The sequence below is a fragment of the Lithobates pipiens genome, unplaced genomic scaffold, assembly GCF_037356315.1.
Source record: "Lithobates pipiens isolate NorthernLeopardFrog02 unplaced genomic scaffold, aLitPip1_a1.2 Scaffold_23, whole genome shotgun sequence".
NCBI lineage: Eukaryota > Metazoa > Chordata > Amphibia > Anura > Ranidae > Lithobates > Lithobates pipiens.
In genome coordinates this window covers 281,530,160-281,545,740 of record NW_027507785.1, presented here as the reverse complement: position 1 = coordinate 281,545,740, position 15,581 = coordinate 281,530,160, and the positions used below count along the sequence as shown (strand labels likewise).

Below are 15,581 nucleotides of genomic sequence, written 5' to 3'. Positions count from 1 at the left end.
GCAGCAGTGCTTAGGAGGGGAGAGTGATCAAGTATGTTGAGAGCAGAGAGATGAGCTAATCGGGCTGCTGCTTCTCCTTTCACAGTTTAGGGGAGAAACGAGATTGGTAAACAAAACTGCAGAAGAGAAAAGCCAGGTCTTCTGTCAAACCAGACAGGGGTTTGCTCTGTGGCAGAGCTGTGTACATCTCAAGGCTAGAAGGGTATAAATATAAATTATTTGGCAGGTAAAACAGCTCCCGTACATGTATTTCATCTGTGAAACAAATTTTTGTTCAGCTTTAAACAGATTGCTTGTTAGAGACCAAACCTTCAATGCAATTGCAATTTTTGTTTGGTTCATCCTGGCTCCATGAGCCATTAACCTCCTCGCGCCCGCCCTATAGCCGAATGACGGCCGTAGAGCAGGCGCGTTCGTTCGGGCGGTCGTCCCTGGACGGCCTGATGTTTACTTCCGCAATGCGCGCCGCCGCGGGCGCGCATCGCGGAAGTTCTGTGTTCGCCGTGTCCCCCGGGGACAGGCAAACACAGATCGCTGTAAACGGCCAATCACAGCGGCCGTTTACAGCGTGATCGGCGTGTCCAATGGGAGATGATCTCATATGTAAACATATGAGATCATCTCGCAGCGCCGCTCTCCTTCCTCGCACAGACAGTGCGAGAGGGGAGAGATGAACGGCTGCAGCGGCAGCCGTTCTGATTGTGGAAAAAAAATAAATTAAAAAAATGAAATAAAAAGTGCCATCCGCCCCCAGCAATGCCATCCGCCCCCAGCAGTGCCACCCGCCCCCAGCAGTGCCATCTGCCCCAGTGCCATCCACCCCAGTGCTACCTGCCCCCAGTGCCATCCACCCCAGTGCTACCTGCCCCCAGTGCCATCCACCCCAGTGCTACCTGCCCCTAGTGCCATCCACCCCAGTGCTACCTGCCCCTAGTGCCATCCACCCCAGTGCTACCTGCCCCCAGTGCCATCCACCCCAGTGCTACCTGCCCCCAGTGCCATCCACCCCAGTGCTACCTGCCCCCAGTGCCATCCACCCCAGTGCCACCTGCCGTCAGTGCCACCTGCCCCCAGTGCCACCTGCCGTCAGTGCCACCTGCCGTCAGTGCCACCTGCCGTCAGTGCCACCTGCCGTCAGTGCCACATAGTGCCATCTGTCATCAGTGCCACGTATCAGTGCCATTTGTCATCAGTGCCACCTGTCAGTGTCACGTGCCATCTGTTGTCAGTGTCACGTGTCATCAATGCCACTTATCAGTGCCATCTGTCATCAGTGTCACGCGTCATCGGTGCCATGTATTAGTGCCATCTGTCATCGGTGGCACATATTAGTGCCACGTATTAGTGCCATCTGTCATCGGTGCCACGTTTCAGTGCCACGTGTCATCAGTGCCACGTATTAGTGCCACGTGTCATCAGTGCCACGTATAAGTGCCACGCGTCATCAGTGCCACATATTAGTGCCATCTGTCATCAGTGCCACATATTAGTGCCATCTGTCATCAGTGCCACCTGTCATCATTGCCACGTATCAGTGCCATCTGTCATCAGTGTCACGTGTCATTGTCCTGGTGCTTCAAAAGTGTAATAAATAGTCAACAAGTTAGATGTGTAACTTATGTTCCTAGAACACATGATGGCGCTACCTGCATGTTGGGCCTCTCTATGTGGCCAGGCTGTGAAAAAGTCCCACACATGTGGTATTGTAATACTCAGGAGGAGTAGCAGAATTTTTTGGGGGGTGTCATTTGTGGTATACACATGCCACGTGAGAGAAATAACCTATTACAATGACAATTTTGTGGAGAAAAAAAAAAAATGAAAAATCTTAATTTTGAAAAGAATTGTGGGAAAAAAATGACAACATCAAAAAGCTCACTATACCTCTTACTAAATACCTTGGAATGTCTACTTTCCAAAAAGGGGTCATTTGGGGGGTATTTGTACTTTCCTGACTTGTTCGGGTCACAAGAAGCGAGATAGGCCACCAGTACATCAGATGTGATCAATTTTGTGCGATTCGCACCACAGCTTGTAGACTCTCTAACTTTCACAAAGACCAAATAATATCCACTAATTTGGGTTATTTTTACCAAAGACATGTAGCAGTATAAATTGTGACCAAAATTTATGAAGAAAAATTAATAATTTGCATAATTCTGTCACAGAAACAAAGAAATATGCGTTTTTTTTCAAAATTTTCGGTCTTTTTTCATTTATAGCGCAAAAAATAAAAACCCCAGAGGTGATCAAATACCACCAAAAGAAAGCTCTATTTGTGGGAAAAAAAGGACAAAAAATTCATTTGGGTACAGTGTTGCATGACTGAGTAATTGTCATTCAAATTGTGAGAGCACCGAAAGCTGAAAATTGGTCTGGGCAGGAAGGTGTTTAAGTGCCCTGTAAGCAAGTGGTTAAAGGATTAGTTCAATTTTACCAAAAAACTGTTTATGAAGATAAGGGGCATCTGTACAAATACTGTGCAGCTGTGACTAAAGTTGAATAAAGCCCTTGTTATAGGTGTAGGCCATTTACATACTTCATGAAGCCTTACTAGAATACTCCCAGGACGTCACATGGATGTTCATTTCAGGAGCCTCAAATGCTAATCTCAGAACTACTGTATCAGAGGAGAGAAAGAACATGCAAGGAGGACTAAATCAGAGAAATAGCTCACTGCTGTGATGGTTGAGGTGAGCAGCAACAACTAGGCCTCACTTAGCAACATCCTAGTAATATCCTGGGAGTATTTTGGTTAGGCTTCATGAAGTACATAAATGGTCCACAAACACCAGTCTATGAAGGGTCTAGAGCAGTCATTCCCAACTATTCTTCCTCTAAAAGTTGTTAGAGCTGTGGAAGACTGACCTCCCATGGTTTACATTCTGTGGCCAATATCACTTGGTGGAGTCAGTGACATGCCACAATGATCTTTTTAGAAGTCTGTAAGGTCAGTTTTTTCAATGAGCACCAGCGTAAAGAAGGCACTACTCTTCTGATCACAGATTCTAATTCTATGATTTTTTTTTCTGATATGTATTTTGTGATCATAACTGATTGTTTTAAATTTGGAGCATTAGTGTTAAAGAGAGAACCACCCTACTTAGGCAAGCCATATTCATGTATTATATGTATAACTTATTGATATTGTTAACATACCATAAGCGCTATTTTAAGGATTCCTTTAATGTGAAAAGGTTGAGAAAAGTCTAGAGCAGTGATGGTGAACCTTGGCACCCCAGATGTTTTGGAACTACAATTCCCATGATGCTCAACTACACTATAGAGTGCATGACCATCAAGGGAAATGTAGTTCCAAAACATCTGGGGTGCCAAGGTTCGCCATCACTGGTCTAGAGAAAGCAGTCCTATCCCAACTAATTCCTTCAGCGACTTCTTTAATGCCATTATGACAAAACAAACAAAAAAACAAAACAAAAAAACACAATATATTAAGCAAATGCATTTTACTTGCATCTTCTCTGTTTCAAAGCCCCTGTTTTACAGAACAAACAGTGTGGACCTCTAACAGGAAATGAATCCCGATACTAAAAAATCCCAACAATGTTTGGGTATTAGAAACAGTTCAGGTAAAGGAAAACAGCTTCTTACAAATGTTATTATAACAAGTCCTCAGCTGTGTGGAACCTTCATCTCCCATAAGAAAAAAAAATAAAAATAAAAATGTTATGTACATTTACAAGCGATTCCGATCCTGGTTTTTGACTACCACTTTTTAAATTCTAAAAAATATCATCATAATGCCACATGTAAAGCTTTTATGACCATCTATGTTGTTTTCTCTCTTTTTACTACAGAATAGTATCTTTTTTTATTTTTTAAATTCATACCAACACCGTGGCTCCTATTATTGGCGTTGTCTCTAAGCAGCCACCAATGCGTGAGCGCTCCAGCTGAATTGTTTCCCTACACACACAGGTGGCACAGGGAAGCGGATGCTAAATAGGAGCTTTGATCAACCAACAAGCTTCACAGTTTAAATTAAGTTTATAAAAAAAAAAGAAAGAAAAACAAAAGGTGTAATAATTTGAACCAGTTGAGTCCAAGCAGACTTTTAATTGGGTCTTTACATCAGGGTTTAGGATACACTTCCCAATCACATGAGCATTGTGATTGGCTGTCATAGTCGTAAGATGACCAGGAAGCCCATCCCTGCCAGCTCTCAATCACATCCAGAAACCGTGAGCTGTCTGACAGTTGGGTCACTATGGACATATTTGTGTGGCTTGTAGGTGTTAAAGCTCACTCTCCTTGTTGCTGCATATCTGTGTGATGTGGTCCGCAAAAGGTTATTTAAAAAAAAACCCATGTGTCTTTTTTTTTGGTCCTCTGCTGCAGTAATATGACAGACACTGATGATGCTTTTGATTTGATGGTAAATAATGCAGTATAATGATAACTTAAAACTAAAATTTTATTTCTTTGGGAATGGATCTGTTAAGAAAATTTGTTTGGGGTTGACATACTGTAAGCTTTAGCCCCTTCCCACCCAGCCTATTGTAAAAATGATGGCTGGGCAGGAGCACTGTTGTTCTGGGAGAACGTCATATGAAGTCCTCCCAAAATCTGGCCAATCTGTCAGCCGTCGTGCCCACCCAACACAACCGATGACAAATCACTGTATCGGGCCCACTGCTAGTACCATGTGATCACTGTGGTCAACCACAGCAGATCACATGACAGGTGTACACAATGAAAGGCTTTGTGTTACATGCTTTTGTACTATTGAAATGAGCTCTGTGATTGGTCACAGTCATCACGTGGTAGACCGGTCCTCCAATCACAGCCCATCTATACCCTGTGATTTGCTGTGGTAAATCACAGTTTTTCACAATAGTAAACACTGAATGAATAGTTTTCATTCAGAAAACTATAACTGTAAAATGCAGTTATAAGCAATCATAGTGTAAAAAAACAACAACACTGCATTGCTCTGGTCACTGTACACACCAGTCCTCTTTAGATTACACTGTACTGCACTGGTGACAGTATGTAAAAAAAAAATTGTGAAAATAATTTTTTTTATTTCTTAATTTTCCAAAAAAGTGACAAAATTACCACTTCAAAAAACTCGCCATGCCTCTTACTAAATACAATGGACTGTCTACTTCTCAAAAAGGGGTAATTTGGCCGATATCTGAACTGTCCTGGCAATTTTGGGGCCATCAGTACATCAGGATTGATCGATTTTCAAGTATATATTTTCAAGTGGCCTCTAACTTTCCTGCAAACTAAATAATATACACTGATTTGGGTTATTTCCACCAAAGAAATGTATCAGAATAAAGTTTAGCCTAAATTTATGAAGAAAGATTATTTGCAAAATTGTATAACAAACTTTTTTCTTCAAAATGTTTGGTCTTTTTTCAATAATTTTGCAAAAAATAAAAGCCCCAGGGGTCATCAAATACCATAAATATTTTTCACTGGTACGTGTATATGAGCACAAATATTAATGATTTTTTCCTAGGAATGTATTGTGCGTGAACATGCATATACGCACGAATACACGCAAAACAATTGTCTGAAATTACTTACAAAAAAGCAGATGCTCAATCATAAGTAAGAGGCCTAAATCTCTCTGCCCAGATATCAGTAAGGGCCCATCAATAGTTATAATCCTTTCCGATGCTACTCAAAACTAGAAATACAGTAGATTTTGGTTTGACAAACTTTAAAGTTCTTTTCTACAGCACCAAGGACGCTACTTACCAGCAATGAAGTGTATCCCATGTGCTGGTGGCTGTTTTATAGGCTGGCTTACACCAGGGAAAGGAGCTGCCCTTGTGATCTGCATGTGGGTGCCATTGCATTAGTAACGGCACCGCAAACACAGATCGCAACTGTAGTGGCTTTGCGGGCACCAAATCATATTTTGCAAATCACAAGCACTACTTTTTCCACAGTACAGTCCATTTTGCTGTCTATTCAAATTAATGGGTTGTCAAAAACGCACTACCAGACGCATTGCATGGGAAGCCATGTGATCCTGGTGTGAAAATTAGAGTTACGCTTACCGGTAACGTCTTTTCCAGTAGTCTTTCAGGACAGCCACTATGAGAGATAGACTCCTCCTCTTCCTCTGGAAACACTGCGCCAGCCCATAAATTCTTACTTCCCCTGCCGGACCTCAGTTTATATCGAGAATACCTCCGGCCAGCTGGGGAGACACAAGAACACATTAATAACATATTTATCAAATACCATTATCTTGCTGCGCTCTGGTCTTTTGTAAGACTCCCCCCAATTTTCGGGTGGGAACTAGGGCTGTCCTGAAAGACTACTGGAAAAGACGTTACCGGTAAGCGTAACTCTAATTTTCCCTAATCGTCTTTCAGGACAGCCACTATGAGAGGATAAGCGAGCACTTACCAGTTAGGGTGGGACTACAGCTTGCAAAACCTTTCGCCCAAAGGTCTGCTCACCTGCCGACACCAGATCCACTCTGTAGTGTTTTACAAAAGTGGAATAGCTGGACCATGTTGCTGCTCTGCAAATCTGCTCTGGCGTTGCTCCCGCTCTTTCTGCCTGGGAGGCTGCCATAGCTCTAGTGGAGTGTGCTTTAATACCCACTGGGATTTCTTTCCCTGCAACTAAATAAGCCTGCTCGATGGCTACTCTGAGCCACCTAGCAATAGTGCGCCGGGACGCCTTACAACCTTTCCTGGCCCCGGAAAACAAAACAAATAAGGAATCTGACCTTCTGAATGACTTGGTCAGTTCCAGATAGTGTAGGATACATCTCCTAACATCCAAATAATGGAATTTTAGTTCCTTCTGACCGGAGGGATTGGGACAAAAAGAGGGCAAAACAATTTCCTGGCTTCTATGAAAGCTGGATGCCACTTTCGGCAAAAAGGCTGGATCGGTCTTTAAAACTATCCGATCCGGAAAAATAACGCAAAAGGGAGCCCTGACTGATAAGGCCTCCATCTCACTGACCCTCCTGGCCGTTGTTACTGCTACCAGAAACACTGTCTTCAGAGTAAGCTCTCTCAGAAAACACTCCTTTAAAGGCTCAAAGGGGGGTCCAGTTAAGCTCTGCAAAACTAAAGATAAATCCCATCTGGGAAAGGACAGACCCTGGACCGGTCTCTGTCTGGACAGGGCCCTAAAGAACCTGACTACCCATGGGTTGGCAGCCAAATGATCTTCTAAATAAACACTGAGGGCTGATACTTGACCCCTAAGGGTACTAATGGATAAGCCCTTATCTGCCCCACATTGTAAAAATTCCAACACTGCGGAGGAGCTCCATACTGGGAAAGAGCTCTCTGCGCACCACTTGTTGAAACGCAACCAGACCTTTTCATAGATCTGGCGAGTTTCCTTTTTCCTACTGTCCAGGAGGGTAGAAACTAGTCTCTGTGAAAATCCCTTAGATTTTAATAAACCCTCCTCAGTAGCCAGGCCGCTAACTTCCACTGGCGTACCTGTGGGCAGAGGACTGGCCCCTGAGAGAGGAGATCGTCCCGAGGGGGCAAGAGTAAGGGAGGTTCTACCGCCAACTGCTTTAGCATTGAGAACCATGCTCTCTTGGGCCAATGTGGAGCCACCAGAATCAGAGATGTGCTTTCCATCTGAAACTTTCTCAGAACTGCTGGCAACAACGCTGGACGTGGGAAGGCATAGCAAGTTCTGAAGTGCCAATTCTGGCTCAAAGCGTCCACCCCTAAGGCTCCTTCTCCCCTTTTCAGGGAGAAAAAACAGGGGGTTTTTGCATTGTTTCTGGACGCGAACAGGTCCACCTCCGGAGACCCCCATCTCTTTATTATGAGATTGAAGACCTCCTGGTTGAGAACCCAATCGCCCTTCCTCAGCCTCTTTCGGCTGAGAAAGTCTGCTACCACGTTTTTCTCTCCCCTCAGAAAAACTGCTGAGAGCGAAAGGGTGTAGGTTTCGGCCCAGGACAGGATCTCTGTCGCTAAAGACAACAGGGCTCCGCTTCTCGTGCCACCCTGTTTGTTCAAATAGGCCACTACGGAAGAGTTGTCCGACCGCACCTGAATGTGGTGACCCGGAGCTCTTTTTTGAAGAATTTGAGGGCTAGTCCCACTGCCCTTAATTCTTTCCAGTTGGACGATCGAGTCAACTCGCCGTCCTCCCAAGTGCCCTGGGCTAGAAGGGACCCCAAATGTGCCCCCCAACCTTTTCCACTTGCGTCTGTGGTTACTACCCGAGAAATCGGGATGAGCCACAGACGACAGATTTGTCACTTTCCTCCACCACCAGAGGGATCTCTTCACCTGGTGTGGAATATGTACTAGGGTGTCTAGGGCCTCCTGACTACAGACCTTCATCCTAGGGGTGTGGGACCACAGGGGACGAAAGTGTAGCCCTGCCCACTGCACTGCTGGAAGGGTGGATGTAAGGAGACCCAGTACTGACATCAGAACCCTTATGGAAACCAGCTGGCTGCTCTGAAGAGAGGCCACCGCACTGTCCAGTTTTTGTACCTTTTCTCTTGGTAGAAAAACTCTCAACAGTGTTGAGTCCAACAGGAAACCTAGATAGGAGATCTGTTGTGAGGGGATCAGGCTGGACTTTTCCAAGTTCAGAAGCCACCCCAGGTCTGTAAGGACCCCCTTGGTTAGATCGAGATCCTTGACCAACTGTGTTGGGATGCTGCAAATAAAAGCAGGTCGTCCAGGTAGGCAATTATACATATCCCCTGGAGCCGAAGAAAGGCCATGGCTTCTGCCAGGACTTTGGTAAAAATGCGGGGAGCAGAGGATAGCCCGAATGGCAGGGCCTGAAACTGAAAGTGTACTGTTTCTCCGCCCAGATCTATGGCAAGGCGTAGAAACCTCTGCGAGGCTTCCGCTATAGGGATGTGTAAATACGCGTCCCTTAGGTCCAGAGATACCATGAAACAGTTGTGGGGCAGAAGCGCCTTTACTGAAAAGATCGATTCCATGCGGAATCTTTTGTATGTCACTGAAGCGTTCAGGGGCTTTAAGTTCAGAATCAACCTGAACTTCCCTGAGGGTTTTTTCACTATGAAGATGTGAGAATAAAAACCCCTTCCCTCTTCTGCTTTTGGGACCCTGAGAATAACATCCTGATTCTCCAATTCCCTCAGAGCTTCTAGCAAGGCCTCGGCCTTTACCATGCACCTGGGTAGATGCGTGACAAGGAGCCTTTGAGGGGGTGGTCTTAGGAATTCCAAGAGGTACCCCCTTCTTATTACCCCTAAAATAAATTGATTGGGGGATATTGTCTCCCACTGTGGAAGAAAGGCCCCCAGTCTTCCTCCCACTGTAGCTGGAATGTCACTGGGTTTTACGGGGCTGGATAGGAGGGCGAAAAATCGCCCCTCCTCTGCCCCTGCCTTTTTGGGGCCAGGTTTTCTTTTTCCCCTCTGGTTTAGAGGTTTCCCTACGCCCCTGCGGACGAAACCCCTTTTTTGTTGGTACGGGGGTTTTCCGTTTGAGAGGAAAGGACTTTTTCCTGTCCGCTGTCCGGTCTAGAACCGTCTCTAGCCCTGGGCCAAAAAGGAGGTCCCCCGTGAGGGGTATCCCACATAGCTTTATCTTGGAAGCATTATCCCCTGGCCATGTTTTTAACCAGAGGGCCCTTCTGGCCGAATTGGCTAGAGCCGCCGTTCTGCCCGACATGCGGACGGACTCAGCAGAGGCATCTGCTATGTAAGTGATCCCTCGCAGCATAGTAGGGAAGGATGACAGAATGGTTTCCTTATCTGTGCCTGCCTCAATATGTTTGTTGGATCTGTGAGAGCCAGTGCTCTAAATTGCGAGCCACAACTGTAACTGCCATTTCAGGCTTAAGATTGCCGATAGCCGAGTCCCACGTTTTTTTAAGCAGAGAGTCAATCCTTTTGTCCATGACATCTGCAAAGGCCCCCATGTCTTCAAACGCCAAATCTGTGTGTCTGGAGACCTGGGAGAAAGCGGCATCCAATTTGGGACTTTTATTCCAAAGGCATGCCGGGTCCTCTGAAAATGGGAACCTTCTTTTGAGGGATCTAGATAAAAAGGGTTTTCTCTCCGGATCCTGCCACTCCTTTTTAACTGTTTCCATTAACATTTCGTGCACTGGAAACACCCTTCTTTTTGGCTCCCCCAAACCTGAATACATTTGGTCATGCAGGGTTAGGGGCTTTTTATCCATCTGGATACCGAGGGTTGCATAAATTGCCTTTAAGAGGTCCTCTACCTCATCAGGGGATAATTTATATCTGGAGGTTTTCCTGGACCCGTCCTGGTCCTCCCCCTCGGAACCCTCCTGGGAATCGGAAGAGGAACTGTCTGGAAGTTCCCTACCTGTCCCTGAAGGGCCTGCAACCTCTGTCCCCCCTGTACTAGCAGGTTGGACCGGAGCAGAGCTCTGTGCTAGAGGTGGGGTTGTATCCTGGGGAGATGGACCCGTGGGAAGCTGAAATTTTTCAAAAAGGGACCTAAAAGAAGAGAAGGTGGACGAGAGCTCTTTAACTGAAGCTGCTAGTCCTGACTCCTGCTCAGATTCCCTTTCCCTAACGAGGGAGTCAATACACCCCTTGCACAACACTTTGGTCCAAGATTCCCCTAAAATGTCCCTACAGGAGGCACACTTCTTTTTAGAGCTATGCGTAGACCTAGTTTTTTCCGTAGCTTTCTAAAAAAAAAGGAAAAAAGAAAAAACAGAAAAAGACAAAGTCAATCAAAAGCTCGGGATACAACCCTGGGAGTGCACTAGACCCTTTTTTAAACGAAGGGATCTGAGCCTCCCCTCCCCCCTGGCCACCCACGGGGTCTGTCCCCCACCCCATGATAGAACCATACATTGGGGTGGGGGGAATCTAGATAGAGAGTACCCCTCCCCAGGGTGCTCTTACCTTAGGAATGCTGGAGATAGAGTCTGTCGTTTGAGCCTCAGCTTCCGACATGACTGCAGGTGGCTGCTTGCTACAGAGTTCCACGCTGCCTGTGCGCGTTCTGAACTCATCTCCAGCTTGTGCCCAGCCCTCCTATCAGCTCCACGACCCGGAACCGGAAGTCGATCGTATTCGAGGTCAAGCCTTCGTTTCCGCCGGATACGACGTCGCCCGTCGTTCGGCCCGCTCGGTTCAAAGAAAAAAAGGGGCGGACTGTACCCATGTACAGGGAAATCTTCCGAACGGCTTGCCAGCTGCGTCCCTGTAGACGCGATAGGAGTCCCCCACGACCTGAAGCCGCGCTCGACTCGGAAGGGGTGGCAGTACCTGGTGAGGTAAGTAAACCGTTCGACTCGTCCGACACGCGGACGTTGGTTTCGAACGGTTGGCACCCAGCTTTCTCCAAACGAAGCCCCTGCTTCTTTCAACTGGGTTCTTTTAACGACAAAACGGCCACAGCCTCCCCGACTGATCGGCCTGGTTCCTTGCACAGTGTCTCCCCGCCGGAGGAAACACTAATAACTGAGGTCCGGCAGGGGAAGTAAGAATTTATGGGCTGGCGCAGTGTTTCCAGAGGAAGAGGAGGAGTCTATCTCTCATAGTGGCTGTCCTGAAAGACGATTAGGGAAATGGCCCTTACAACAGACATCTTCCATCCTCTGCCGCTGAGCAGTAAAATTCTGATGCCGCAGGAGTTGGTATCAACGGCATGCTCTATATGGAAAACACCTGTACTATAGGCTTCCAAAATGCAAATTGTTTTGTGACTGGACGAAAGGTGGACAAATGAAATGTCCATCCCTCCAATCACAGAACACACTGCATTATGGGAACCGAAAGTAAAGCTTTATAGTGGCTCTAAAGGCAAAAAGGTTTTATTTTATTTTTTTGTTTTAATGTCCCCCCCCCCCCCCCCCTAAACATTTACCCAAGCCTGATCTTGATCCAGTACTCTGCTTGTCTGCAGCCGCTCTTCTCCCCCTTTTCTTTTCTTGCAGGAGAAATTGCCTCCTGCTGCTATCAAACAAATCCTGTGAGTTTGAAGCAGGGGGCAGGGCAGAGCCATGCTATGTGTGTCTATAGATGCACACAGCCAGTCTGTGCAGATAGAGAAGAGTATGATTGGAGAACGGCAGTGTTCTGCACTGTCGAGTTGTATCACCACAGAATAAACATAAGATCGGTATTGCTTGTTCATTTTTGCACACACAGAAAGCAACACTGTGGTGGCAGTCCCAATTTAATTTCTTTTGAGCCAGCAAAGCTTGGAAATGGAGTACCCCTGATATTTTGAAAAGGAAAGGAAAGAACAGATTGTCAAAATGTTCCTTTAACATCTTAAGTTCTTGATTAGAGCTTAATTCCAGGCAGAAATAAGTATGTATCTCTGTGTTCAATGTTACATTATTATTTGTTAAATGCAAACAGTGTAAGCACCTGAATTTGATTTGGTATTAGTCTCTTGCAGTCCATGTACAGCAGAGCTCATACTTGCAATGGTAGCACAGCACAAGTCGCCAACCAGTTGTACTACAGTGCTCATGAACTAACAAGGAGCAAGCTGATAGGAAGAAAAGACATCTCCTGCTTCACCTGCCCAGTCAGGAGGTGGGAAAAGAACAAGAACTGTAAGTGTTACGTAAGTGCAGAAAAGAAAAATCAGGTCTTCAAGCTGTGTGGCAGAGCTGTTTAAATTTCAGCATTGGATGAACAAAAAGAGAACTCAATTGGCAGGTAATATATAATATAGATACCATATATGTATTTCATCATGTGTGTATTTCTCAGTCTGCCTGGAATTTAGTTTTATGTGATCAAAGAAGATTAATCAAAAGTACCAAAAAAGCTTACATGTGATTTTAGCAAAGATTGCCATAGCGTGTTTGGAGCAGCACAAAGTGACATACAAAATAGCTCGCCTGGAGCATTGCTATTTAGTGAAAGGTTAATCACCACTCAATAAAAGATGTGAAAAAAAGAAGCAATCATCAACAAAAAGACATAATTGACATCATGTTTTACTTCAAATCAGTTAAAAGAACGGTACAAGTCGTGTCAAAAAGGCACAATAAAAACAGCACAGGATTTATAATACAGAGGAGCCACATAACGCCGGCCCTCACTGGGCGGTTTCGGGATGAGGGGGTCATGCCTGTCTCTTGGCTCAGCTTGTACTTACAGTGTTAAAGCTACTGAGGCTGCTGGAATCGTCTCCCACTTTGCAGGCAGTGAACGGGTCAGATTCCACCTGTTTGGGGAAGCTGAGATTGAACTGCTGAAAGGGATCTCCATGCTTGAACAAGTCCTCTGGCCTTGAGGGAGGCCGCTGGCCTGAAAACAGGAACACCACACAAAATTCTTAACACTACAGCTTATTGGTAACCAAGTCCTAAACTAAAAATATAAATATCTAACACCTGGACAAATACCAAATGTTTCTAAGGTGCATAGCAAAAAAACGCTGCAAGGGAACAACAATGACTTAAAATACATATTTTTATATTTGGGAATAAAATGCATACTCTTTAATACAGGACATACACCTACAGGTGGCAGTGTTGTCTAGATGTCTCCGAGGAAACTTTACATAAAATAACCGTTGAAAGGACAACATCCATGCAGGCTCTCTTCTTCCATCAGGCCTACCCTACACAACTAACACACCCAAAACACAAATAATTATTGGGAAACTTTAAGCTGACCACAGACGGATCAAAATGTGGCCAGTTCTGCAGGAACCAGCGAATTTCGATCCATCTATGGGCAGGCTGGTCCATTGATTGACTTGAGTACAATCAGTCTTTTGCTGTTTTTTTTTCATTCGATCACTGTCGGCGGCTGTAGCCGCCAACAGCAAACGTATTCTGCAGGTGGGGAAGGCTCCCAGCTGGCAGAACACAACAGCAGGGGGGGTGGATTCCCCCATTAACACTGACTGTGTTGATGGGGGGAATTCAGCACATTTCTTTCCTTAAACCCGCATTATCCTGCTGAAAGAGGTCACTTTCAACAGGGAATGCCATTTCCATTAAGAGGTGTACTTAGTCACCAACAAGGTTTAGGTAGGTGGTACATGTCGAGTAACATCCACACGAAATTGCAGGATCCAAGGTTTCCCAGCAGAACTTTGCCAAAAGCATCACACTGCCTCTACTGACTTGCCTTCTTACCATAGTGCATCCTGGTGCCATCTCTTCTTTGGGTAAGTGACACACACACCAGTCCATCCACATGATGTGAATTTTTCTACTTTCAACACATCTACTTCAGAGACAATGTTTACTTGCAGCGTAATTTATTTCATGGAATTTAAGATGACATTGTAACAAAATAATCAAGGTTACTCACTTAAGCTATCGTGGTCATAAAGTTATGGCTAACTGGTGTGTGTGTGTTATATATATATATATTATATATGAAATGCTGACCATTACAGGATATTGAAAGATCTTTTGAAGATCTAAAGGTTTTTTTTTTTTTTTTTTTTTTTTTTTACTTAATGCATCCTTTGCATTAAGATAAAAAAAACTTGTGCAACAACATCCCCCCTACCCCTCTTATACTTACCTGAGCCCATTCACAATCCAGCAACGTGCATGAGAGCTGAGGCTCTGTTCGGAATGGGACCCAGCTAAGCACAACATCAGAGCGGCCATCTACCTAGGTGCCTATTACAACAATGCTGGCAGTCATGTGTAGGGTGGGGGTCATGTACCTGGAGGAGGAGGGCATGGCCGAGTGGGCGTTCCAGTCTTCGGTGGCAGTGCAGGAGGGGTCTCTGTCTGGAGAGATTCTGATTCAAAAGTGCTCTTGTTGTTTAGTGTCTCTTTTTCTTTAAAGGGTAAGGTGCCATCTGCAGAGTCCGAGTCATTGTTCTGCTTAAAAACAAAAAAAGTCCAAAACATGATTAAAGTGCACATATAGTCCTATAGAAACAATATGCTATGAAGGAGATAGAATAAAACTGAAAATCCCCAATCCGAGAACATGTGGGAAAAAAAAAGAACTTAAGTAATGGAGCAGGCTTGCAAACTCCTTCCTGCCTCCCACAATGCAGGGTTTAACTTTGTTGTTTTAACTGACAATTGCGCAGTCATGCGACACTGTACCCAAATAAAATGGATGTAATTTTTTTCCCACCAATAGAGCTTTCTTGTGGTGGTATTTGATCACCTCTGTGGTTTCTATTTTTTGTGCTATAAACAAAAAAAGCCTGTCAATTTTGAAAAAAACACAACTATTCTTTACTTTCCGCTATAAAACACATAAAAAAAAAAAAAATTTATTTCTTCATCAGTTTGGGTCAATATGTATTTTGTTACATGTTTTTGGTAAAAAATAAATAAAAATCACAGTTTATTGATTGGTTTTGCGCAAAAGTAAGCAATTTTTTCCTAGTAATGGCGGCAATCAGCACATTTTAGTGGGACTGCAACACTGTGGCAGACAAATCTGACATTTTTTAGGGACCAGTGACTACAATAAAGTGATCAGTGTTAAAAAATAAAAAAAATGCACTGACACTGGCAGGGAAGGGGTTAACATCAGGGGCAATCAAAGGGTTAACTGTGTTCCCTGGGAGTGCTTTCTTACTATGTAGGGGATAGGGATGAGCTCAGGTGTGTTCGCATGGACCACGTGTAGAGCTCGCCAGGAAGTCAGCGCAGAGCTAATCACAGACAGTGAG

General features: G+C 44.9%; 1 protein-coding gene across 6 annotated transcripts in view; it reads right to left on the bottom strand.

Annotated features, from left to right (window-relative positions):
• The window catches only part of EPS15 (epidermal growth factor receptor pathway substrate 15), a 215,068-nt gene that overhangs the window by 8,937 nt on the left and 190,550 nt on the right, over nucleotides 1-15,581 (bottom strand). For 4 of the 6 annotated variants that reach the window (XM_077450253.1, XM_077450256.1, XM_077450258.1 and 1 more), the window contains 2 exons: nucleotides 14,610-14,772; nucleotides 13,074-13,225 (listed from right to left, as the gene is read on the bottom strand). In XM_077450253.1, coding sequence (XP_077306379.1) covers nucleotides 13,074-13,225; nucleotides 14,610-14,772 — 315 coding nt within the window. The remainder of the gene's footprint in view (nucleotides 1-13,073; nucleotides 13,226-14,609; nucleotides 14,773-15,581) is intronic. The other 2 variants (XM_077450255.1, XM_077450257.1) reach the window with 1 other exon arrangement.